This window comes from Alosa sapidissima, chromosome 3 (assembly GCF_018492685.1).
Source record: "Alosa sapidissima isolate fAloSap1 chromosome 3, fAloSap1.pri, whole genome shotgun sequence".
Classification (NCBI taxonomy): domain Eukaryota; kingdom Metazoa; phylum Chordata; class Actinopteri; order Clupeiformes; family Clupeidae; genus Alosa; species Alosa sapidissima.
The window spans coordinates 10647443-10672989 of NC_055959.1; the positions used below are offsets into that span (position 1 = coordinate 10647443).

Sequence of the window (25547 nt, forward strand, 5' to 3'; positions counted from 1 at the left end):
AGGCCATTTCCATTCTTCGGTTTTTTTCCTATTTCTGTTTACTTTTGTTTTTTTCCCCCTCTCCTCTTCTCTCTAGATCATGTTTTTTTTTTTTTTTTTTTTTTAAAAAGCAGTCTTTACTGCAGGCCTGGCAACCTTTAAAATGTAACAGGAGGAGAGAACGAGATGAGGAGAGAGGAGCCAGAGCAGGAGGACAGTAGTTAAAAACCCCGAGGAGCCGATGGAGGCGCGCTCCCCAGGACGCACGGCAGGAGACAGAAAAACAAAAGGAAATAAAAACAGAAATGAAAGAAGAGTAAAAAGCCATCCATGATGGGGAAGAGAAATCAGATTAGCACCCCTGTGTGCCATGATGAGCACATCAGTTTGTTTTTTGTTGTTGTTGTTGTTTTCTTCAGTGATCCTTCGCCCGCCGGTGACGGACGATCGACGGCGAGTGAGCGAGTCCGTGTGGACAGAGTCGTCGGAGGAGAGCCTCTGCGCTCTGGTGAGGCCACCTGCCTCTCCTTCATACCACAACACACACACACACACGCACGCATCTGAGGACAGACGGGGCGGAGGAGGGGGGATGAGTGGGCAGTAGGGGGAAAACGTCTCGTTCGTCCTCCGTCCAGACCTCCTCTGTCTCCTCCCTCCATCCCCGCTGCGTTTGGCGTGTAAGACGAGAGTGGCCCATCGGTGTGTGTTTGTGTTTCTATTCTCTTTTCATTTTTTAAAAAACATCAACACGATGAGAGGTCCACCCTTCCCTTAGTCCATCTCGGTGTCCTCCTTGGGGCGGTAGACGGTGCCAAACTTCTGCATGTACTTCTTGATGTACTCCTTGGTCTTGTGTTTGACGTTCTCGTTGCACTCCAGGTCCTCAGGGTTCTTGCACGACTTCAGCTCCTTGTTCATCACTCCGTGGGTCAGCTGTGGACAGAGGAAGGGGAGAAAAGAACCGACTCAGAACCAACTCGCAACCCATTCAGAACCAAATACAACTGAGGTGACGCATCGCAAGGCAGACATTTGTATTGACTTGTGAAACAACTTCATTCAACTTTTTCAAGCTAGGAATAGCTGAACTTGCCATCACTAACATAACCAAGGTCAAGCCTGTAATTATTAATGGTCAACATGAATTTTGGACTAGTCCGACATTTTCCAGGTGGAATTTTCCACAAAGCCTCATGTCAGCTCTAACGTTACAGTATGTGCTGCTTGGCTCCCCGCACCCAACGTGTGCTGCTCTGCACGGAGAGGGGCCTAACTGTCCGGTGTGGCGTGCGCGTCCCTGTGGTTCACCAGAGGGACCGAGCTTTAGGAACGAGTCAGCCAGCTGACTGACAGAGGCAGGCTGGCCTCTTTCATTTTAGGGTTTACAGATGAGAGACAAACACAAATATGGTCGTGAAAAAGGACCAAAAATTATAGCCCAAGGGCTTGAAGGCAATATGAATTTTACTGTTTTAAAGCAGAAATGTGCTGCTTAATCTTTCTCCTTAACCTTCTGTCGTGCACTTTAGTCCTCATTTGATTATCTGACATGTAATGTTTTTTGTAAAGAAAGTAACTACTAAATATACTCGTACAAAAGAGTATAAAAAGTATAAAAATCAATGAGAGAAACATGTTCTCATCTTATCTTTCATCTCCTGTAGCTTGTATTATATTTCTGTCAGAAGAGCACAGCATGAATTAGAGTAGAATACGTGTGACTGCCCGTACCTTCCTGGCCAGGTGTTTGAAGTCCTCGGTGTTGCTGATGCGGCCCAGCTTGCAGTCTGGTTTGCGGTAGGGATTGAGACACTGCACAATGAACTGGGACATCTGAAGGAACGAATTATGGAAAGACATGGAGTTCATTTTGGGAAGAAAGCTGGATAAAGCATATGCCAGTACACTAAACAAGATAGCATCTCAGCCTCTAGTCTAATCCATTCCTGCTTTCCTACACCCCTCCCTCCCCCTCCCTTGTTGTTTATAAAAGATTTGACCAGTCTCCATGGACATTCAATTTCACTGCTGGCTTTCCACTTCAGTGGACACACCCTTGGGCGTACTACATTGCTGTACCAAAAGAAGTAGTAGAATGCCGATATGGGAGTGTGGTAACAGGCAGTGTAGGACTCACCTCTTTGCGGAAGACCTCCTTGCTTTTCTTGGCAAGCTCACTGGAAGTGTCTGCCTCGGCCGTTTTGGTGGAGAACTGAGGATGCAAGAGTGAGAAAATCTCTTCAACAACGAGCTATTTCCTCTTTCCCAAACTAATCATTGCAAACAAGAAGCCAGAGGCTAAAGGACATGAATAGAAAAGCTTAAAAGGAAACGTTTACTTAAAGGAAATTCACTTAGAGCCACTCGGTCAAGGACACCATTAGAATGTGTATCTGCAATGGATAGCACTAAAATTGCCCTTCCCCTGTTGATGGGAGCCCAATCTCATTGGCCAGATGAAAACCCGTTCGTAGCTGACCCAACACTACCCACACTAAACAGGCTAACAGCGTTAGCACCTCAATGGATGGCCACCAGCCAACCTGAGCCACTGTGCCAACCTCAAACTAAAGTATACAGCTCGACTATAATCATCCTAACCAACAATCCCACAAGTCTACAACATCAAGGTCCAAACCCCACTAGGCTGAGTTTACATACTGGCTCCACAATGGTAGCTTCCCCAAACACCCAGACCCTGTCGATGCCCCTAACGTGCCCCGTGTGATGAGCTCCTGCTGAAACTGCAGACTCTTCACAAAGGTTCCACTCCAAATCAGAGAAACCACTAGGCAAATGAATGCAGTGTCCTCAGCTGGTCTTGGTTAGCATCAAAGAGATGTGGGAAAGAGAACCAACAGAAAAACAAAAGCCGCCCCCCCCCCAGCTACATGGTGTGAGAGAGGGACACAGAGAGAGGGAGAGTGGGAACGAGAGAGACAAACACAGTCTGAAAGCACAGGATGCAATTCTCTCGAGGGATCACAGAGTTCATTTCATTTCTCTAATAGTTCTCTGTCTTAAGTCTGTGCACGCTAATGTTGTGGGATCCCTCAAAATGTCCAGACTTTGAGTTTGCTTGAAAACACATTACTGCCTCAAAGTAAACATGCATGAAAACAAAAGAACCACCTGGGCATCTTCAGAAGTCAGATGTAGAGACGGAATGCAATTTAATCCATTTTAGCAACTCGTTCAAGAAGTTGCACATAACTTTAAGGAATATACTCTATTGACATCTTTGTGACAGAAAGTATCATTGCCCTGCCACAGAGCATTAAGGTGTGGCTGCACACACAGAAACTGCTGGGCTGGGTATTGCACTATTTTACTACTGTGGTCATTCACTTGCAGAATTAGCAATAGTATGGCTTTAGTAACAAACAAACAATTAGAATATACCGGTAGTGGAAAAGTCCAATAGAATAGAGAGAGATTAAATGCTCAGGAAACCATTGTCAGTATTTTGACTTAATTAAATTATTAGAGCTCTTCTCAGATCAACATTTCTGTATTATAAATTCTTTATTCTACTATTTTGGGATACTGGAATTTTGATTTCCATGAGCTGTAAACTGTAACCATCAAGATTAGAATAAAAAGATTAAAACAAAACAAAAAAAGGCCTGACATTTATTTTTTTTACTTTTACTTTTTTGTGTAATGAATCTAGATTATATGAAAGTTTAACTTTTTCAAACTAAATTACGGGGAAAAATGAACCTTTCCGTGATATTCAAATTTTCTCAGATGCACCTGTAGGCAGTAGGTCTACATAAAAGCACTCTGCTGGCTGTGCAGCCAAGCGCTGCCTCACTGGGGACGGGATTTACCTTAGATGGGTTTTCATCGTACGTCGGCGTTCCCAGGTCCATCTCCGCTTCGTGGCCCACACTGGCATCATCACTGCCACCATCCCAATTGGGAGGATCCCATTGGGTTTGTCTAGAGGCAACACACAAACACACACACACACACACACACACACACACACACACACACACACACACACAATGAGTTTTGTCAAACTTAGTGAAATTCTATTCTATCCGTACATACATATCCGTACAAGTTAGAAATACCATAGTTAAAGTTAGTTAAATAACAGCATGCACAATCACTTAAATAAATGCACAACCATCTAAGTACCTGGTGACGATGTGGTAGTAGTAGATTTTGCCCTCTGGATCTCTGGCGACCTTCCAGCTGGGTGGCAGCACAATGGTCTTGGGCTTAGGTGGTGAAGGAGGGGGAAGATCCATGATCCCATTGGGTACAATCATCTCCTACAAAGCCAATCACAGGGTTAAAGTGGGTGATTGATGTTTCTGTTTGTGATGGATGTTTCTTCCTTGTGTGGTGATTAACTGTAAATAATTAGCTTTGTGCAAGACTGGCAGTAAAACCCCAAACATGTTGATGGGTATTACATGCCCTCTAGTGGATGGATTTAGTATCACATCATTTTAAAAGTCACTCCCTTCCAATCATACTTTCCCTCCCCATTGGGTAAGATGAAAATAGAACACAGGAAAGGGTCTTAAAGCTATAGTACTCATATTTTGTTGTAAAAAATAAAAAAGCCATCAGATTTACAATATCATAGAAAACAAACTGTATTCCCAAACCGTGAACTTTACTTTTATGTTTCCGGCGAGCGTGTGTGTAAAATGTGGGTTATTGACAGACGAGTGTAAGAGGAAGTGATGTGTGTGCGACTGAGGTGGCCCTGGTGTGTGGAGCAGAGCTCAGGTACCTGCTGGACTGGCTGGGACGTAACGATGGTGGTGACAGTGCCACCCTGCTGCACCACCAGGCCCTGCTGGTGGGCTGGGTACACCTGCTGACTGTGCAGGTAGCCAGCCTGCTCCGTGTACGTCTGGGGAAGGGAGGGAGGGAGAGAGGGAGAGAGGGAGAGAGGGAGAGAGAGACATACACACAGTCACGTATGAAGCACTACAAACACAAATGCCTTCATAGTTCATCAGAATTCCCTCTGTAAGCCCAGTTATGTTTATACCTTGTCTTAGGGTCAGATCTCTGCAAAGGTTTACCTTAAATTACCATACTGTAGTAATATCACTTTTTAACCACTTAAAGAACTTTTATCCTTAACCTATCTCTTTCATCACTTAGTAATTCATAGTTCATCATATCAGATAGTTGTTTCTAAAACTAAGGCTCTCTACTAGGACTGAAAAAATATATAATGTCCGCAATGCTGCTATAGACTCCCATATATTTAATGCACAAAAGGGCAACGTTTCGACCCTGCTGGGTCAATTATGGAACGATGTTCTGTATTACTGATAATAAACAAGATGGGGGAAAAAATGGGACTCATTCTCTCCATTCAACAGGCCCCCAGTACCTGGATCAGTGGTGTGCTGGTGGGCGGGTAGGGGGCAGGGAGGCTGTAGATGGTCTGGCAGGGCTGGCTCTGGTAGTAGATGGTGGCGGACTGCGGTTGTGGCGTGGTGGGATACGGTGGTGGCTGCTGCGTCTGCTGAGGTTGAGCCGGCGCTGGCGGCTGTGTCTGCACAGTGACCGCCTGCTGATGTTGCTGCTGCTGCTGCTGCTGCAGCAGCATGGGGTCCCACAGGGCGGCGTAGCCCTGCTGGCCCTGAGCACCGGGGGCCTGGGGGGGCATCGCCAGGACGGCTATGCCCGCAGGGTCCTGAGGAGTCGGGCCGCCGGGCTGGGCGAACTGAGGAGGGGCGACGGTAGCGGCGGACGAGGCCTGCAGCTCCATCGGTGGGGCGATGTGCACGGGCAGACCCGCCGCGGTGGACACCGCTGCCTGCTGAACGACGGCGGCGGCGGAGGGCTGCATCTCGGACAGGAGCGGCTGCGGCACCGCTGGATCGAAGCGCAGGCCGGCGGATTGGGGTGAGGTGACTGGACCTGTGCACATGGGCTCGATGGGCGGGGTGGGCAGCAACACTTTGCCAGCGTTGGGATTGGTGGGGTCCACGTACGTCTGGAGAGGGTACCCAGGCGGGTAGGTCACGTAGCCATGGGGGCTGGAGCCATAGACCATTGCATCAAAAGCCATAGTCTGAACCTGCTGCTGTTGTTGTTGCTGTTGTTGCTGTTGTTGTTGTTGCTGTTGTTGCTGCTGCTGCTGTTGTTGTTGTTGCTGCTGCTGCTGCTGCTGTTGTTGTTGTTGCTGCTGCTGTTTCTGGGCCTCACGCTGAGCCACCTCTTGCTCAAACAGCTTGCGACGTTCCTCTGTAGACAACTTGTTGCGCTCTTTCGTGCGACCTTTCTTCTTACTGCTGTTGGCTGCTTCAAACCTGACGACAGAGCATCTTACAATGAGTATGAGCATTTCCTGAAGATCATCGCAGCTAAAACTGATCTTACACAAATAAGTTAAGTGTTCATTTGACACAAACTAAGCACAATATCCTAACCTTCATTACCTACAACAGATATGACATTGATTGTGTGCTTCTGCAGGTATAAGGGCGCAGCAGTACCTCTCGTCACCTCGTCGACTCCTGTCGTAGGCTGACTGGGGAGGGGGGGAAGGGGAGGCGCGCCTTCGCCGGCGCTCTGTGCTTCGGGCCCCTCGCTCTCCATCCCGGTCTCGTTCCCAATCCCGCTCGCGCTCGCGCTCCCGTTCTCGTTCCCGGTCCCGGTCCTTCTCCCGCTCTCGTTCCCTGCTGCCTGACGGGGTGCGTGGAGTCAGCTGCACGTCTCTGTCGTCTCTTCGACTGCGGTCTGCAGTGGAGAGTGGCCAGAACACACAAAACCATTAGAAGGGATAGCCGCCTATAAAAAGGTCATTAAAACGTTTATTGAGTTACACTGTGCTTCTTAAAGCAAACCAACTAGCAGCCAACAGACAGGGTTTGCAAACACCAACTTACATTTTTGCAAACAGGAGCACAGAACTACATAGTGACGAGCCGGACTTTGATACTGTACCAGAAAGCTTACTGTACCAGAAAGCTATTCTACTGTAGGTCAGCACTGATGTACATCAATATAAGCTGTTTTTTAAGTCACTTTGAATAAAACGATCAGCTAAATGAAGAAATGTAAATGTTTCAGTCCAAAAAAAAAGAAAAGAAAATTAAATGCTATTTTGATGCTGGACTCATCACATATTAGAAACCAGACCCATCTCATCCCCTATGGATGGAACGACGGAGTCTGATGAAGTGTCAGACAAGTAGGCCAGTTCACTCAGGACTTCTTTTCAGACACAGACTAGAGATACACGTTAGACAGCAGTATCTCAGGTCACACAGAGGGTTATAACCAAGGGCCTCCAAATTAATGGGTGATGCATGAACCCCTCCAACCTTCAATGGGCCTAGTTTTGATATTCCGCTTTTTTGTGAACGCAATTTGAAACTGGGGGGAAATGTGGCATAGAAATACAGATGATGCCCCGAGATGCCTACCACTGGACTCCTTCTCCACCTGGCTCTTCTTGGGGATCCTGTACACTTCCTGAAAGAGAAAGAGACGCACATCAACCTTGTGTGAAGTAATGTGATAAAATGCATGTCCGTATATATGTAATAAAAATGTAGTTGTTTGGGTGGTGGTGTTACCTTCAGGTCTTTCCAGCTGTCCAGTAACCTTGCAGCCATTTCGCTGATGTCAACCGTCTTGAACGATGGCTCCTGACTCTTCTCACTCTCCACGTCTGACACTCCTTCTTCCTCGTCCTGAGATGACGTACCGACACCCACCAGGTCAGCTGGAACAGCCGGAGTGCTGACCGTTTCCACGGCCGCATTGTTTGAGACGAGCTGCGCGGTTTCTGTGGCGGCGGCCGTTGCCGAGGGAACAGGCTTGGGCTCACAAGGCATCTCAGTGGCATCCTTCTCGGCTGTAGCGTCTGAGGGAGGCGTGGCATCACCCACGGCAACTGGGGGTTCCGTGGGCATGGCATCCGCCGAGGCTGCCGTCTCCTCCGCGGGGGTGTTCTCAGAGGGGGCCGGAATGGAACCGCTACTCTCCACAGACGCCTGAGGAGGAGCATTTGCAGATTATTCACTTAACTTGAAACAGAGAAACACACACACACACACACACACACACACACACACACACACACACACACACACAGAGCAAAGACTAAAGAAATCCAATAGATGAAACAATAGATTTACCTCCGGATGGATGGTAGGTGTCTCACTGGAGGGCTCTCCTCCTTTCTCAGCACTGCCGTCTGTGGAAGGAGGCAAGGCTTCTTGCGGCGTTGTGACGTCCATCTGAGCGGGGTCTGGTGGGTCGGCAGTCTCTGCATCCATCAGCTCTTCCTCCTCCTCCTTTGTTGTGCCACTGGGGGGCTCCTGCTGCTGCTCCTCTTCCTCCCCCTTCACATCGCCCACACACTCTTCCTCCCTTTCTGCGCTCTCCTTCGCCGCCGTGCTGTCAGACACCTCAGGCCCACTCTCGTTAGCCGGAGGAGCGTGACTTTCTCCTCCCACCTCCACCTGTGACACCTCTTCCTCTTCCTCCTCGTCGTCGTCCTCCTCTTCGTCGTCCTCCTCCTTGCAGTCCGAGGCCTTGCTGGCGTCTGACATTGCGCTGTCCAGGCTGTTCTCGCTGACGATCTTGAGGCGGCGGTAGACGGCGCGCTTGGGCGTGTCGGCGTCCAGCTCCTGGCCTAGCTTGGCGCAAGAGGACGAGCCGTCGGGGGTGTTGAGGGGCGTCTGGGCGCGGGACGTGCTCTCGCTGGAGTAGCCGTCCTGCTCCGAGGGCAGCACCTGCGGCCGACTCTGTGCCCAGCGTTGGATGAACTGTAGCACGCGGCTCTCCTCCAGCATGTTCTTGGTGGAGATTGGCAGCACACCCAAGGCCTTCATGATCTACAGACATGAACCAGATCACGGTACACCAGATCTTTAGAAACAGCTAACTTTCTTCGCATGTATTGTGTGTCGGGCAGAGATATTAGAGATCCTGGATTACAGATTATAAATATTTAATCAGGGAAGAGGATGCTTAAACAGCTATTTTCAGTCTTTGTGTTCCCTTACCTCCAGCTGCAGCTTAACGTTATTAATGGAATTGCCTTTTGCCTCTGAAAGCTCAACCATGAATATCCACAATAATGAGAGGCCATGATGATCCAAGAACTGCTTCAGGCATGAGGGATTCTGTGTGTTCTACAGAGAAAGAAAGAGATTGCAACTTGGTTTTCCCCCCAGAAAATGACACTGAAGGCCATGGTGAATTGGGTGCCTTCCTTACCTGAATAAGCTTAAGGCAAGTGAGTCTCTGTTCCATGGTCTCCACCCTCACCATGAGACGACACAGAGACACCACCTCCTTCTCATCCTGCAGCCCGTCCCCATTCTCCAGCAGGGCCTCAAGCTCCTCATCCACCTGGATCAACAGCCAGCAACACAGCGTTTTAACAGAGCCGTGCACATTGGTCCCCAAGATGAATTAAGCATCAAACCCCCTCAGCTTTAATTATAACTGGTCAGATAACCGGTGTACAGTAAATGTATGTACCTCTTGGTTCCAAGACCTGCTTAACCATAACAGACTAATTTCTGAGGCGAGGCTTTACTCACCGTGGTCGGTGCGGCCTTCCTGCTCCGCTCGCGCTGTTTCTTCCCCCCGGCGGCACGGACACTGACCCGGTTCTCGCCACCCAGGAACCCACGGCAGCTGGGTGCCCCACACAGGCACTTCTGTGCCTCTTTTCTGTAGGGGGGGGGGGGCGTGTGCATTCAGTAATCAAGGAGAATGCAAATTGGAGCACTACAGAGGCATTAAACATCTGAGTCTACCGAGCTAACAGCCAAGTGACGTGCCTTGTAAATATCAAACACAAACACAGCTTGGCCAATATAAAAAAAAAGTCTTACCCATATCTCTGAAACTGGTAATCAAACGTGAGTTCTGTCCCTGCAGCCACCAACTTAGTGGTGAAGAAACCCACTCGGAGCTGCCCATTGACAGTCCACTGCAGGGAGATCAAACATGTCTGGTTAGAAATGCAAACTCTACTACAGACCGACATATACCCCAATTTTGTCACAAAGCTACAAAGTCCGTCATGTCGATAGTCACCACAGCTGTGGGAGGCAGATGTGTAAAAAGGTAGCTTGAAGACATGAACAATCTGTGGCCTTACCTTTTGTGTTTCACAGTTGGGTTCACAGCTGTGGTTCATGAAACGTGAACAGTTCCCTTTCAGAGTAGCATCAATGATCTGAAAAGAAACCGTTTCAATTGATTGGTTATCAAACTCACCAGCATATTAAGCTTTTGAAGTCAAACAAAGTTTGCCGCTCTGGGGTTTTATACCTCATTATTTTTCAGGGCCATGAAATAATAGTGGATGTTCTTCATGCGTGCATATTCCTTCACCCTCGCCTTAAACTCTTTGTGGTCCAGAACCTCACCGCAGTACTCCAGCACAAAAGTGTTTCTGAAAGAAGTTTAAACACATAAAACATGAGCATCACTCATAAAAAATGACTCTGAAATACACCTTGGCTTTATGAAATGTGAGCAAACTACACCACTATGCAAAGCAAAGAACAGGACAAAAGACGTTTCTGACACAGTCACTGACATAAAAACAGATCTCTTACGCTGGCAACTCCTTGGCAGCCCGCAGCCCCCAGCCTTTGTTCTCAGTCAGAAGAACTTCAAAGTCAGCATGCTGTTTCATCTGGAAACGTCGATTAGAGCAGTACACTCCATTTGGACACCGGGAAGAGCTGGAGAAATTAACAAACACAGTGAAATACTTAGTTCAGTCTGTGCTACAAAGATTTACAGCCCTCATGTCCCAAGGAGCTGTTTTTTTTAACTACTCAAATGTATCAAACGAATATGTTCACTTGGTATAACTGATTCACTGAAATTACTACGTTCACTGATCAGTGTCTGTTTCTCTATAGTGAACCATGCAGCCTGTCGATACACTACCTGATGAGTATTAGTATATATGAGATCCGATTTCCAGAGTGCATCAACTGTGTCAAGTATCAACAAATGTACTTCTGATAATCAATTACAGCAGAATTCAAGAGGGGCATATTCATAAAGAACTGCTATAACCTTAGTAATTTCGGTAGGTTGTGACTAGGGTTGATGTTAATTTAGATTGTGACGTGCAACACAGGCACTAATATGTAGCCCATCAAGGAAACAGATAAGAAAGTGAAATCTATTAGTAGAATCCTTACCATTCGATCATCAGGAGGCGATTCAGACAGTCCTCTCCACAGGCATTCATCCCTTGGGACTTCTCCTCTCTTGTCAAGACTGAACACTCACACTGCATTCGTTTAATATCCCGATGGGATTTGTTCTTCTTGCTGTAAGCAGGAAAAAGGTTAAATTTCACCAGTTTGACCACAAAGTGTTGCAAAAAAAAAAAAAATGGCAATGACAAACTGTTTATTATTGATTTTGGTCTATAACTTACCGCTCTGTAAGATACAGGTTTTCTTCAATGAGGTCAAAGTACGGAGGCATCTTCTTACTTCTAGCTTTATCTTTCCAGACTCCAGGATCAAGGAAATCTCTAAGGCTGAGCAGAGGCCTCTGTTCTTTGTTGTGTGCTGTAGAATCCTTGAGGTCGGCCTCCAAACATTCTCTTTTGCTGGCTAACCCTGACTCAGCCTCATTGTCCGAATCAGACTCAAGTTCTGGACGTCTTTTCTTGGGTGGCCCTCGTCCTCTGTGAACCCTGTGGGATTCCTCTTTAGGGACCTGAGGTGCAAAAGCTTCTTGAGTGTTACTGGCAAAACCTTTGCAATTGCTGCTGATCTCATTAGCTTGTACAAAACCAGAAGGGGCAGGTGGTTCAATTGACTCTCGGGCTCTGCTAGAGATCCCTGCTGCTCTGCACACAGCCTCCTCTTCATGATCGTTGGTGAGAGAATCTGGATGGATCTGCCCTGCAGGGTCTTGACGGAGGGAAGGCACAGGTAAATGGGGCACTCTTACATCAAGAGGCTGCGACCAGTAATCATGACCTTGCCTGATGAGCTGGGCAAAATGCCCTTGTTGTAAAGAGTTATGAGAGAAAATCCCATGGCTGCTGTCAGGCTGCTGGTATGTGCTGCTGGGTAGTTCGTGTTGACCACACACCGGACTAAAACCTTCCTTGATGTTCACGTCATTTGAGTTGCGCCATTCTCCAGGCATGTAGTTAGCTACATTCCTGCTACTCCTACTACTGTGCCAATTGTCTGGTTTCTCAAAGTTTGAGTAACTTTGGCCAGGGTCCCCAAGGAGATCTGTTGACTGGGAGAACCCAGTGTGACTTGACATATTGTTGATTTTTACTCCCTCATGAACAGTGTTGTTGTTTTCAGAGTGAGACAGGGCATTGGGAGCATCTAGCTGGCTTGTGCTGTCTACCATGTTGCTCTGTGATAGGTAGCCTGCAGGCACAGGTGCAAGAGGCTGATGAGGAATCATCCTGTGATTACTATTCTCAAAGGCATCACTGGGAGCTGCTTTATGCCTCAGGTGACCACTCTCTTTATCTATGTTGTTATCAGCATCAGCTGTTGGGCAATACATCTGCTGATGCCCTGAGGCACAACTGGAAGTGAAGGAAGATGCAGAAGTGTCCTTCCCTTCTAACGTCAGGGTGGAATTCTTCGGTACGACCACTACAGAGTGCAGTCGTTTCAAAGGCACAGTCCCATCGTCTGAATCAGACTCAGAATCATCAGATTCACTGTCCTCACTGTGGCCTCTTCCCTCTTGATTCAAGGCTTTGGACAGTTTTGTTTTCGGTGGGTCCCTTTGCGCCTTCTCAGAATTGTCAGTACAAACACTTGACTGTGCCTGTGCATCCCTAGTCGTACCAGTAGTATGTTTTTCCACCATCACTTGCTCAGTTGTGGACTTAATCTCTAGATGGTTACTGATAACTTTGCAGGGGTCCACTTTCAGTGGTAAGTCTGTCGGGCTTTTTTGGGCTAATGACTCCATCTCTAAAGATTCTGTGTGCAACCTCTCTATCCTCTGAACATCCAAGGGTTTTCTGGAATCTGCCTCTGTGTTCTTTTTCAAAAAGGAATCTCTCTTAATGCATGGATCTTCAAGGGTACTGTCTTTGTTGAACTCTATTCGCTTTACCGAAACAACCTTCTTCACAGGGGGCTTAGTATCCTGACTAACAATTTTCTGAGGAATTTCACATTCTGGGGTGTCTTGTCCAACAATATCCCAGCGCGATTTTTTCACATTACCCAGTTTCTTCAAGGGCACAGATCCTGGCTGGTCCTTTTTATCGTCAAACTTCTTGGCATCCTGATTCTTAGATAAAGGATCTAGACAAGAAGTGATATCTGTGCACGGAGGCATGGGGATAACGTCCACGCTGGAATGCATATGGTCATCAGATTTAGCGTCTTGCATTAAGGATTCTGAACATGGCGATTCTTTCACAGAAAGCATGTCTACTTTTGCGCTCTCTGAATTTTGACAAACACTATCGTCAGGACCAACTACCGTATTCAAGCTTAGTAATAAATCACTATTTTCACTGATAGAATTAAAATATGCTACATTTACCTGTGTTTCCGATAATGCAGAGGTGTTTTCTTTAACTTCAAATACATGATTTAATGTATCAATTTGATTATTTGCGAAGCAACCTTTGGCATCATAACAAACATCTGTCTGTTTAACTGTGCTGTCTACTTCCTCACATGATACCTTCTCTGTGCTGTTTAAAAAAGGGCTCAGTTGATTTTCAAGAGAGACAACATTTTGAAAACTCTGACATTTAGATGGGCTGCCGCGTGCAACCAGAATGGAGGGATCATTAAAATTATCTTTTGAGTTAAGAACCAGTGAAACTTTCTGATCTCCTTCAGAAATACCTGATTTCAGGCTAACCTCAGATTGTCTAGAAGCCACGTCCGTCTTTTCAGGTTTGGGGTCTGGGCTCATCAGAGTTGACTGCCTGGTTGGACTGCTCATTTTATCAGCTGATTGTCTGATTTCCGATGCAGTCAGGCTAGGTGAGGATAGGGAGTCAAGCTGATCTGTTTTTTTAGAAGAGGAACTACATGAGCCTGAAGATCTGTCTGAGCCTTGTGACTGAGACTTCCGTTTATGTTCTTCATCAGAATCAGAACTACCACTACTTTTTCGTGCCTTCTTTTCAGAGGAACGAGTTGATGACGACGGACTAGAATGAGACGTCTTGGAGCTGCTTTCAGTTTTGGAGTGTGTACTAGACTTCCTTGAAACAGATTCCGAATCTGGGGAATGTCTCTTATTTTCAGAGTCATGTGTTCTTCCGCTGGACCTCTCAGATTTGAAATATTGAGCTTTTTTGTCTAACTCTGACGAACGAGAGGACTCTACTGACTTTGAGTCTTTGTGCGATTTTGAATAAGATGACTTTGAGTCTCTCTGAGAGCTAGAGCGGGTGGACGCTCTGCTGGTGTCACCGCCACGAGAACGTGTTCTCCGATGATCATCCTCAGAGTCAGAACTGTCTCTGGATCTGCGACCAGCTCGAGAGCGTGAACTTCGGGACTCTCTATGGGGGGAGCTCCGATGAGATCTCCGATCAGAGTCATGGTAGTGTGACCTATCAGATCTTGACTGCCTCTCGGTTCTTGATCGCTCTGATCTAGAATAGGAAGAACTTGAACGAGTACCCCGAGACCTGGACCTTGAGCGGCTCTTGGTCCTCCTGCGGTCTTTGTCAGAACGGGAGGACCGTGTAGATGTCCGTCTATCTTCACGATCCGACTTAGAATGACTGGGGACCTTTTCACTTCTCTCATTTCTAGATTTCTTATCTGATTCTTCAACCTTGGAAATTGAAGGTAGCTTTTTAACTTCCTTGGTCAGAGTTTCAGATTTGACTGAACTTTTGGGATCTGCCGACTTTTGACTGGAGGATGTCCGCACAGAATCTCCATCTGATTCTGAACCAGGTAGTGTGCTGTCAGATTGGCATGGGCCCTTTTTACCATCTTCAAGCAATGTGACAGCAGGACAGTCTTTGTCCTCTTTCCCAATATGGGAAGAATGGGTTGGTCCAGGTAAGCTGGAATCCTGCGTTGCCACTGTTTTTGCTTCTGTGACATTAACGCCAAGGTCATCATCATTACCCTTGGCCACTGTGGGCACTGATGGCTCAGTTTCAACTCTGGATATAGATTGGACTTGGACCTCCTTCTCTGGAGGTGCCTCCTCCGATAAGACACTTGCTCTAGGACTCTCTTCAATGACAGACACACTAAGATAATGCTTCTTAAAATGCATCTTCACCAGGTCCACTCTAGGCCTCAGCAGTGGAGAGATGAAAGCTTGATGTGAAATGGTTTCTGGTGCAGGGGTGGAAACTCTTGGTGCATCAGTTTTATCATTTTTTATTTCAGCAGGTTGCCCTGCTTGATCTAGAGGGGGTGAGGTTGCAGCAGGTAGAGGGGAAAGAGGAGATAGAGGGGACAGAGAGGACTGGGCTTCGCTGTTTTTGTCTGGGCTCTGCGGGGCTGAGAATAGGGTCTGTATCGGCTTCTTTGTGTGGCTGAAGCTGAAAGACACCTTCTGTCGACCCTGCTCCTCCAGGTTTACTTTAGTCTTGGTACCCTTGGGAAGGAGACGGTTTGACAGTACCACTCGGGGTGCAAGACCTTTAAATATGACAGTCTTCGAGAGGCTGTCCACCTTAATCTGCAAAAACATAACAATAGTTTTTTTCAAAACTAACCTTCCAGTGCTATTTGAATAAAATATTGTTTGACAACTTTGTTGTTATGGATCAGGACTGACAATTAATTAGGACAAATCAATGTGCAATCACTTGATAAGAAAACAATACAGAATCACTCACCGATCCATTCCCTCCATCCGCACTGTGTTGGCATGTGCAAAAGAGGACAATGAAGAACAAATTAGGTCAGGTGATACAATTATACTAAGGCTGGGAATATACTTGCTGTTAGCGTGTACGCGTATGCAGAATACGGATGCCAGCCATGATGCATACGCGTACACGCGCTGTTAGTAGCAAGTATAACTCAACCCTAAGTGAGTTGCAGTTGTGCCACAATATGAAAATCAAGGATCATAAAATCATGTGAGGACCAAACATAATCACTTTTTTTAACAATCCATCTCAGAAATAGCCAGTGGTTTATTTACAAGTGGCCTAGTGCAACAAAGGCAATAGTATCCGCCGTACAGAGTGTATAGCAAGTAAAAAAAATTGCGATTAAGAACTAAATTTACCAAATATATTATTGATGTAATGGAACCTTAGTGGTTACATTAATTCTGAATTCCAAAATAAGGCTTTGATATAAATTAGGCTGCCAAGCAACAACTGGGTTAGAAGGCCCTTAGGGACTCTTCTCTGACCGTGACCTTCACCACTCCACCGTTCTATAGTGGCGGGCAGGCGGGGGGGGGGGGGGGTCCTTCACTATGCTGACCGTCTTACAAGGAAGAATAAAAAAAAGACTATGTATATTAAAGATGTTTAAATCGTCAGATAAAATGTACACATTGCGGAAAAAGTCCATGTTTAATATGCATCTTAAACTTTAATCTAGCTTAATTTTACACGACCACGCGTGTCCAGAAGCATACTGGCTCAAATGCCAGCTAAACAGTATGTATGCCAGCTAAATGGCTAATGCCTCCAATGCCTTTCTCAAACTGTTTCTAGATGGTATGACAGCATGACATCACACAATCACACACACTCTTATCCCAAAGTCATATTGGATCCCCATCAGTCCAGTAGTTCTATTTATAATATCCAAATAAAAAAAAGGCTGATTGACACATCCTATTATCACCCAGAGAGACTCTTTTCTGATTGGCTGGTAGGGTGGCTATTAATTCTGTATAACGGGACACCTATGAAAAAGATCTGGTAAAAAAGTTGAATCACCGTTCTATATCAATCCTAATGTGAGTGGCCACTATAACAACCATGATAAACAACGTTTGAGCCTGGTAGCAGGCTTCGCATTCGCAACAATGGAATCAACTGTAAACAAGCTAACTGCCGACCATTATCACTGTCAGGGCCAAAGAAAGTAGTACAACAAACTGAACAAGTCAGGTTCAAAACTGAACCGCTTGTTTCCTTTGTGTGCTATAAAGGCATGACTTTTGCCTATAAACATAGTGTCAACTGGGGTATAAGCGGGATAACAGCCTTTGAGGGGTCCCGATATACGGAATTAATGGACTCGGCGGAGGAAGTTCTTTCCATATATTGGGACACCTCGACGACCGTTATGCCTTACATAATGTCAATCTGGTTGGTATTCCTTCACAGTTAATAATGTAAACATAATTTTATTGTCATGGTGCAATGTGACAGGGCGAAAAACTTAATAGTGTAGACAAGGGATTTCTGAAACATTTATGTTTTGCCTTTTTGTGTATAAAGGCGGAGGCCTGCCTGATTAATATCCAAGAATGGAACAGTGCAAAATGCAACATACATTAGGGTAAATAAATTATTGTTATTGAAGTGAGTCAAATGTATTTGTATGCAAATCAGACATTTCACTGCTCCACTGTTGATTTTACTACATAAAATGAACACACAGAAGTTGATATATCTAGAGTTTCTGACAACATTATCATTAAAAGTGAATGCTAAGCCTATCTGAAGTGAAGAGATCACCAAAAACAACATAGTATCTCACTTTGGCAAAACAGATGTGGGGACATCTCTTCTTGAGGCATCACAGCCCTCATAATCTTTCTACCTCACAGCAATTTGCAGTAATTCCATAAATAAATAAATAAATAAATTCTGTGTCTAATAATAGCCCTCTGTCATGCTTGTGGATAAAGTGCTAATAAAACAGTGTGACAATGTTATTTACTTAGGTTACATAATCAACAACTAACAAGGTAGCATAACTAATGACCATCATAACTAATGAGAAACCAAATTGTTAAACTATTGATAATTGATAAACTTGAACATTGAAACATTGTCCTAATGCCATGACAACATCATCGAGTTCAGTGAGCTATGTTACTCCACTGTGATTAGAGGTCATCGTGGCACAACAACTGCAACAGTCTGATAGGTTCAGCCGGTCATAATCGCATATAAGAGTTATATACAATTGAATTTGCACAACATTTGTGTTATTTTCTGGTTCGACTGAAAATGGTGTTGCTTAGATGGACTTGACACAAACACCTGATTCCATCCAAATGGACTGAACACTTAGAGGCTGACCTGCCACTTCACCACACACAAAGCAGATCACAGAAGGGCTGCTGCCTACCTGAAGTCTGCATTCACCAACCCATCCATTTTAAATCGAATGAGATGCAAGCAGCCCAGCGGGAACAGTGGGTCAGGAGAAGACACGTTCAGAGCAAGCTGTCCAATGTAAGGAGACACCTGTGTATAAAATACACATTAGCCCTTCATGATTATGTAGGCCCTTTCCTTTATCCAAAGTGCCATACAACAATAACAATAAACATTACATACACAACAAAGTAAACAAAGTGGCTGTGTCAGAAACATGGTAATTCCATGGTAACTTGGCAAATGTGTACACAAACAACAAGGCACATTCTGCAACATAAAATGTATTAACATGCACCATGTCATAACCATACAATGGAGTATGGCACGCACACTTGGGGAATAGACAGAAAATCTAACGTGTCAGCAGAAGGTCAACAGAGAACAGACAGTCAGTTGACCAGAAAGTCAAGTGGGGCTGCGGAAGAATGATATGGCATGCCGTTTCTTACAATCAGATTTTTCGTGGTCGTGAAAAAGAAGACCTTCTAAACAGCATCTACAGCTTATTGAATGTTGTTAGCTTGTTGTGCCTTTTCTAAATGTGTATTTTTTTCATCCGACATTGCTTGATCCTTGGTCAACAATCTGATGAGAACTCTGAAAGTCGATAAGGTGTCACGCCAGTCTATGTTCGCGTGCTCTCATTTTAGGGAACATTCAAAACATGTCGACTGGAATCTTTGGGTAGATTCGATGTTTGCATACTCCTGAAAGGAAACTAAAAAGCAACAACAAAAACACTACCTAATAATGTGGTGACAAATAAACTGTTGTGGTATCCGTGGTGATATCCTCCTGTATCTGACATTGGTAGCTACCTATTGTTTAAATCATGGGGAGAGAGAGAGGCCATTGTGGTCTTGCCATACACCATCTAACGTTAGCTACTCTATCCTAAGACCCAACAGTAACCTAGCACTCAAGTACTGCTTAACGATTATCATGTATGAAAGTCCTCTAAACATACATAGAATCATTACAGAATCTAACTAATAATATCGTTTCAACAGACACCTTGCAAATAGAGACATGTAGCACATCGTGGAACACTATTTGCTAGCTAATGTCGGGTCAGCCTCAGGGCCGGAGGTCTAACGTTAATGTTAACGGCGACTACTTCCTAATAGTGCATGTATTTCGACATTATTGTTAACACGGCATGCATCGTGTATGCATAATATGTGGCCTTATTGTCTAAATCGCACAAGCACAAAACAAACAGTTCTATCTTGACTGTGTTTCACTATAGAGACGTCATCAAAGCGAGCGGGTACAAAAATTTATGGCGTGGATCAAGCAAGGCCTAAAAGTAGAGGCCTAACGTTACAGTGTTCCTCTGCATCTTATTCTGCTTCAGAATCATTTCTACAAGTAATATACTGAATATTAACCACAGATCGGATAACAATAAAAGGTTGTTTCAATTGATTTTTGGAAATTGATTGGTAGAGCCCTATTAAAAAATCTCACCAGGAAGGAATGTTGATTTTCATTGCTAAAACATGCTAGCTCTCAGCAAATTGACCTAACTTTTCAACGCATTCTACTGTTAAGTTACTAGGCTCAGTCTCTCAGCGTGATTTTACTGATACATTGTTTTTAATCAGCTTTATATGTGGACATCTGATTAGTTTAACGTTACTATGAGCATAAACTTAACGTTATCTGCTAGGTAGATAGCCAATTGATGGGTGGGTTAAATAGCTAACGTTATTGATAGCTAGCTTAAGTAACGTTAGCAACCCTGCTACCGTAACCAAGCTAAACATTTGGGAGACATGTTTTTCTTGTAGCTAGTTAGCCATGAATAAAAATCCTCCCGTGATAAAAGTATTTCTGCTATCTAAGAAAGGATCGAGTACTTACTTTGAATGGAGCTCTGGGTCAGAAAAGTCCTCCATCTTCAAAGTCGTTTCCAAACAGTTTCTTAGCTTGATTAAACAACATTCGGTAATAGCCACCGACGTCAAATCCAGACGGGTAATGTTGACCGATCAAAAAAATTATTTCACTCTAGGTTGAAAAGTTAGCTGGCTAGGTTAACTGTTACATAGCCATCAAATGCATTGAACCTTAGTTGATGTGACGTTAACGTCAGATAATGTTAACGTTAGTCCCGAATCAGGCTGCCATAACGTCCATAGAATGATGCGCATTTATCAGTTGATCACCGTGGCACATTTTCGAATACAACTCTCATCATGAAAGGTAGCTAGCGTTAGGTGACGACCGAGCTATCTTTATGATAAACGAGAACAATCTAGCTTGCTATACGCTTCAGGCTGATGGTGTAGCTTAGCTAGGTAGGCTAGGCTAGTGAGGTCTGTGGCTAGGTACAACACACTCTTGACGACTCCTCCTCTCCCATCGAACCCATGCCATGACGAAAACTGACTGGGAGGTGAGTGATTTTTTGTTTGAAACCCATGTAGAAAACTAACGTTACCCAACTTTCTTGTCTCTGAAAATGAGCTGAATAGCTAAAAGCACGGGTGATTTACAACGCGACAAGACATTCGGTGGTTTTGCATGGGACTGCATTAGATAGGACGGGTACCACAAAGGTGAAATTGGCTCGCAGGTAGGTCGATTTTATGACTTTATATTGTGTGCCTGGTTCGATTGGCTTAAAAGTGTATTCATTTCTCACTAATTTCATGTCGTTCACTGACAGTCATGTCGGCAGTGATGCTTCAGATAGGCCAGTGTGGAAATCAATTGGGCCTTGAGTGGTGTGAGATGCTTTCAAAGACCTCCGAGCAATGCGAACACAGGTGAAGTGAACGTGCGAAAAATAATCTATTCTTACTCATATACATGCTTCACCACTACACACCCTCGTGCTGTCTTGCTGAGATGACACAATTAATTTGCTAGGTCTCCTTTCATCACCAAGGAGGGCACCTTGGCAGTAGTGTGCGTTGACAGCGAGCCCAAAGTTTTGAGAAGAACTCAACGGCTGGTTAGGAATAAGTGAGCCTATTTTCATATTCAGTTTTTCTTTCATTCATTTTCAGTAGGCCTAGTCTATGACTCAAACACTGTTTTGCTCAACAGAAAGTTACTGGAGTCCAATATTGTCAAAGGAAAAGGAGGCAGAGGAAACAACTGGGCTTATGGTAGGCCACTAAATTGCAGAGAAGCATTGATGGATGTTGACTAACTTCAAGTTTGTCCATTTTTGTCATTAATGGCAATTAGCAAACACTTACATTTTACACCCTAATTTCAAATGTGTGCAATGTATTAAGTCTAACTAAAGCTAATTTTATTAATGAGGCCAAATCTGTCTGCAAATTTAATACCATGCAAGATTCTAACCTTAAACAATAGTGTGTTCGCTCAATATTCCAACACGCCACACAATAGCATGCACAAGGCACATTGAGCCACCTCGCTCTTTGTCCTTCATTCAAATTAGGATTCTTTGTCTTTATTTTGTCACATGCATAGTGTTTTGATCATTTCTCTAGTATCAATGAATGAGCAAAGTATAAGACATCACAGTGAGATGAAAATGTTGAAATAACATCTTCTCCCCCATACATTACAAGGCTACCATGGACACGGGGCTGAAGAGGGTGATCAGCTGCTTCATCAAGCAATGGAGGCTGTGAGGCAGGAGGCAGAGAGACGAGATTACTATGGTGGAACTGTAATGTTGCACAGTGTAAGTGGAGGCACGGGATCTGGTGAGTGCCACAGAATCACATCAATTATCTTTTTGGTCACTGGAGCAGTTCATCACTGTACATCAGCATATGGTCAGTGAAGGAAAGTTGAAACACTTAGAAAATACAGTTCGGTAAACATTGTGGACTGGTTTTCAATGCATGGATTAAGTTAGTCCTAGACTGAAAGAAAACTCCCAACGACAATCTCCATTAGAAAAAAACTTTAATTTTAGCCTATAAGAGTAGGCTTAATCAGTGGTTGGGAAACTGGCCACATGTGTGACAAAGTACTGTATTGTAATAAAGCAATTATCGAGGATAATTATCTACAAGTTTAATCTATTGTTTTTTAAACCTAGATTCACTGAAATCATAATTGTACAGGGAAGTTTTGGAAGATAATAATTGTTCTACTGGCAACTCTCAGTATGTTTTAGTGTATGACCGCTTGTGAAACTTAAAGTAAGTGGTGAGGCCTAGGTGTGTGCTCAGTTTTAAGCCGGACTGCACAGTCCAGACCTGCACCTGCCTGGATTCAAATCCATAACTTGCAGCACCATCGGACTGGAGGCAGGCTTGCTAGTGAGGGAGCTGAAGTCCATATGTAATTGCGTTGTGTCTGACCGACTGCACGGTACCTGCCCGCACTCGAACCTGCAACTTGCAACACCATCTGGTTTGGAGCGAGGGGCGTGCTAGCAATGGAACTAAAACCCTTGGGTGCTAGCATCTCTTACTAGCATGTCTCATAAGACATTGGGAGGGACATTTACTTAACGTGCATACTGCACAGCCATCGTACTAGCTGGCTACTGTTACACTTGGATGCTTGGACACTATGGATCTGCCATTGACATTGCTGGTGTTTTTGCTCCCTCAGGACTGGGCTCACGGCTTTGTGAGGAGATTCGGGCAGAGTTTCCTGTGAGTCACATTCTCACAGTGTCGGTGGTTCCGCATCAGAGTGGAGAGAGCCCACTCCAGCACTACAACAGCCTTCTGTGCCTGTCTGCGTTACAGAGGTAGATCCTGCTGATGAAAACAAGCACATATATTGTTTGTTACATCATCCCAGATATTATTTGTCATTTTGTTTAATTTTGTGAACAATCATTGTTTCACTTCCTTGTGTTGACATGCAATGTCTACACCATATGAGTTTTTTGTTTGTATGGGAGTCTAGCTATGACATAATGCAGCATTCAGCAATTGATAATTGCTCATGGTGTGCCATGCTTGATGAAGCACTGTCTTTTTTCTTTAGGAGTTCTGATGGCATCCTCCTGTTTCACAATGACCAGGCCCTCAGCTATAGCAGGGTCCCACAGAACAAACATGTTTGTGCATCTGGCTTTTCTAGTGGTCTGTCACAAGGCACTCTTTCATTCATGAATAAGCATATTGTCTCATGTATGGCTGGACTTCTGCTTCCTGTTCACAGCCTCACAACTGCCAGGTAACAACAGACCAGTGTTTATATTTGTGTTGCTACAATATTCTTTAGAGTGTACATTGATAATATTTTATGTTTTTCATCTCATTAATGCAATTTTGTTATGATTAGGATTTTGAAACATTAACAATTGTTTTGCACCCCATTACATCAAAATAGTGCAGGTTTTATGAAAATGTTCTAATTAAATGTATTTTTGAAAGTTACCCCTTATCAAAAATGTAGGATCATTGTGCAGCCTCAGTTCATTTCAGTGTGACTGCTCATTGCACAATTGCATGTGTGCAGTGGTTGGAGTTTGGGTATGGAGCCTTGGGAGCTGATTCGGTCTGTGTGCCCAATGCCTGCAGCTAAGCTCCTGCTCACCACTCAGGCAAACTCCAGGTGAGATCTCATCAATGCTGCTGCCATTCCATAATGCAGTTAAAGGGCCTTATGCACGAAAGGCTCTTCAGGTAGCTCATTTATTTCCAGCGGAGCCAGGTGTGTTCGAACCTGCCACTATTGTTAATGTAATTAGTGTCTACACGGACCCGGTTTGTTGCTGCACCTCCATGTTACAATGTAAAAGGATGTATGCGTGCGTTAATATTGTTATTATTGGGCAAACAATATTTTCATTGTTGGAGTGAACATGTAAGGAGCACAATATAACAGAAGATGCCGGTACAACCCATCTAACGTTCTACCGGAAACAAATGAGCCTTTCATGCATAAGGTGTGTTCATTCATTCATTCATTCATTCATTCATTTGTTCAAATTTAGGTCACTACCTAGATTATAAGAGACTGAAGTATAAATACAGTTCAAATGGATAAGAGCGTTTTACTTCTCTCCTTACTCTCCTCAGAGAAAAAGTTAAATGGGACAGTTTGGCAAGCAGTACTCTCCAGTGTGTACCACAGGGGTCTATTGCAGGAAGACCTGTATCTTTTCAAAAATGATTCCTGCATCTACCTACACTGTGATTTCAGATCCTATTTCCCAATTTGTTACATTGCTCTTTTTTCTAGTACATCATTTGTAGTAGTATCATTCAATTTGCTTTTTCATGTACTCCATTGACTAGTACATTACACTAAACATACAGACAGATCGCCTTGACTGAATTCAGTACACCAGTCGGGCTGTTCTTGCAGTGGCAAGAGGTGATCAGGACAACTCTTTTGTAATGTCCAGTGCACTTAATAAACTAAAGCGAGGACATCGTTGTGTAACATGGAACCCCCTTCCCATTGATCACTGGACAGGTAATCAATATTGTCCATCAGATGTTTTTATGCATTTGTTATCGAATAGTATAGCATAATATATTAAGTGTGTGTAATTATTTATTATATGTTTGTTTTCAGATCCTTGTAATGAAGTTTGTCTGTCACCAAATGCACCAACTCCTTACAGTTTGCTCCAATCACAGCAGTGTCACCTCTTTGCTCAGTCACGTGGTGCACCGAACCAAAGAGAAGATTGGTGTGCGAGCTTATCTGCACTGGTATGAACGCTATGGTGTGGAGCACCAAGACTTTGAGCAGGCTTTGGACACTCTATTAAATGTCATGGAAGAATATGATACACATTGACAGCTCAGGACTGTATGTCCAGTCATAAATACTTGCAAAAAATGTAATGATATGTTTTATGGAACTATGTAAAAATGCTTATACTAGAAAATACTTGTCATCGTTCTTTTGTGGCACTCTCTTTTGCATTTTATTGTGGCTATTTTGTGTGCTTGCTCATTTTAAATGTAGTGGTTCTGTGGCCATGTGTATTTGCCTGTGAGAATCATAGTTTTGTAACTGAATTCTCTGTCTCCTTTAAATATAAATTACAAAACAACTACCTCACAGCAGGAAGGTTCTGGGAGCCGCACTTCTAAAATAAATAAAATTCTTCCTTATGTCTAGCTATAGCTCTATCAGAGTTTCTACCAAAATCCAGCTTATTAAATGTGAAAGAAATAGTTTTTACTCATCAAATTGACAAAAGCAAAGTGTAGTAAACCCTCAAATCAAAAATGGATCAACATTCAACCTCAGATGGGGTTTCAATAATTTTGGAGAAATTCACAGTTCTTTGATGGATTTAAACGGTTTTGTTTCTGTCCATTTATAAGTGTATATATATACTCTTAATCCTGTGAGGGAAATTTGGTCTCTGCAT

General features: G+C 44.3%; 2 protein-coding genes across 4 annotated transcripts; one reads left to right on the plus strand and one right to left on the minus strand.

The window, feature by feature from the left end:
* Positions 1 to 376: 376 nt before the first annotated feature.
* Positions 377 to 20260, minus strand: setd2 (SET domain containing 2, histone lysine methyltransferase). The gene is made up of 23 exons (XM_042085873.1): positions 20123 to 20260; positions 18225 to 18343; positions 15794 to 15815; positions 11402 to 15633; positions 11160 to 11291; positions 10560 to 10688; positions 10270 to 10393; positions 10097 to 10174; positions 9828 to 9925; positions 9531 to 9663; positions 9202 to 9336; positions 8988 to 9116; positions 8115 to 8816; positions 7551 to 7970; positions 7398 to 7446; positions 6465 to 6708; positions 5354 to 6278; positions 4739 to 4861; positions 4132 to 4268; positions 3816 to 3927; positions 2120 to 2194; positions 1714 to 1815; positions 377 to 915 (listed from the first exon to the last, which is right to left on the minus strand). Exons 2-23 carry the CDS (start codon positions 18251 to 18253, stop codon positions 754 to 756), a joined length of 8292 nt encoding a protein of 2763 aa, XP_041941807.1. The 5' UTR covers positions 18254 to 18343; positions 20123 to 20260; the 3' UTR covers positions 377 to 753.
* A 256-nt stretch (positions 20261 to 20516) lies between these two features.
* On the plus strand, positions 20517 to 25290 carry LOC121705135 (tubulin delta chain-like). Of its 3 annotated transcripts, none has more exons than XM_042085939.1 (11): positions 20517 to 20657; positions 20931 to 21030; positions 21134 to 21229; positions 21314 to 21375; positions 21811 to 21948; positions 22811 to 22952; positions 23195 to 23386; positions 23672 to 23767; positions 24235 to 24310; positions 24499 to 24634; positions 24737 to 25290. In XM_042085939.1, exons 2-11 carry the CDS (start codon positions 20933 to 20935, stop codon positions 24880 to 24882), a joined length of 1182 nt encoding a protein of 393 aa, XP_041941873.1. In that variant the 5' UTR covers positions 20517 to 20657; positions 20931 to 20932; the 3' UTR covers positions 24883 to 25290. The 3 variants fall into 3 exon arrangements, with proteins under 3 accessions (XP_041941873.1, XP_041941874.1, XP_041941875.1); XM_042085940.1 differs by lacking the exon at positions 20517 to 20657 and adding an exon at positions 20737 to 20837; XM_042085941.1 differs by lacking the exon at positions 20517 to 20657 and having other exon boundaries at positions 21153 to 21229.
* The last annotated feature ends 257 nt before the right edge of the window (positions 25291 to 25547 follow it).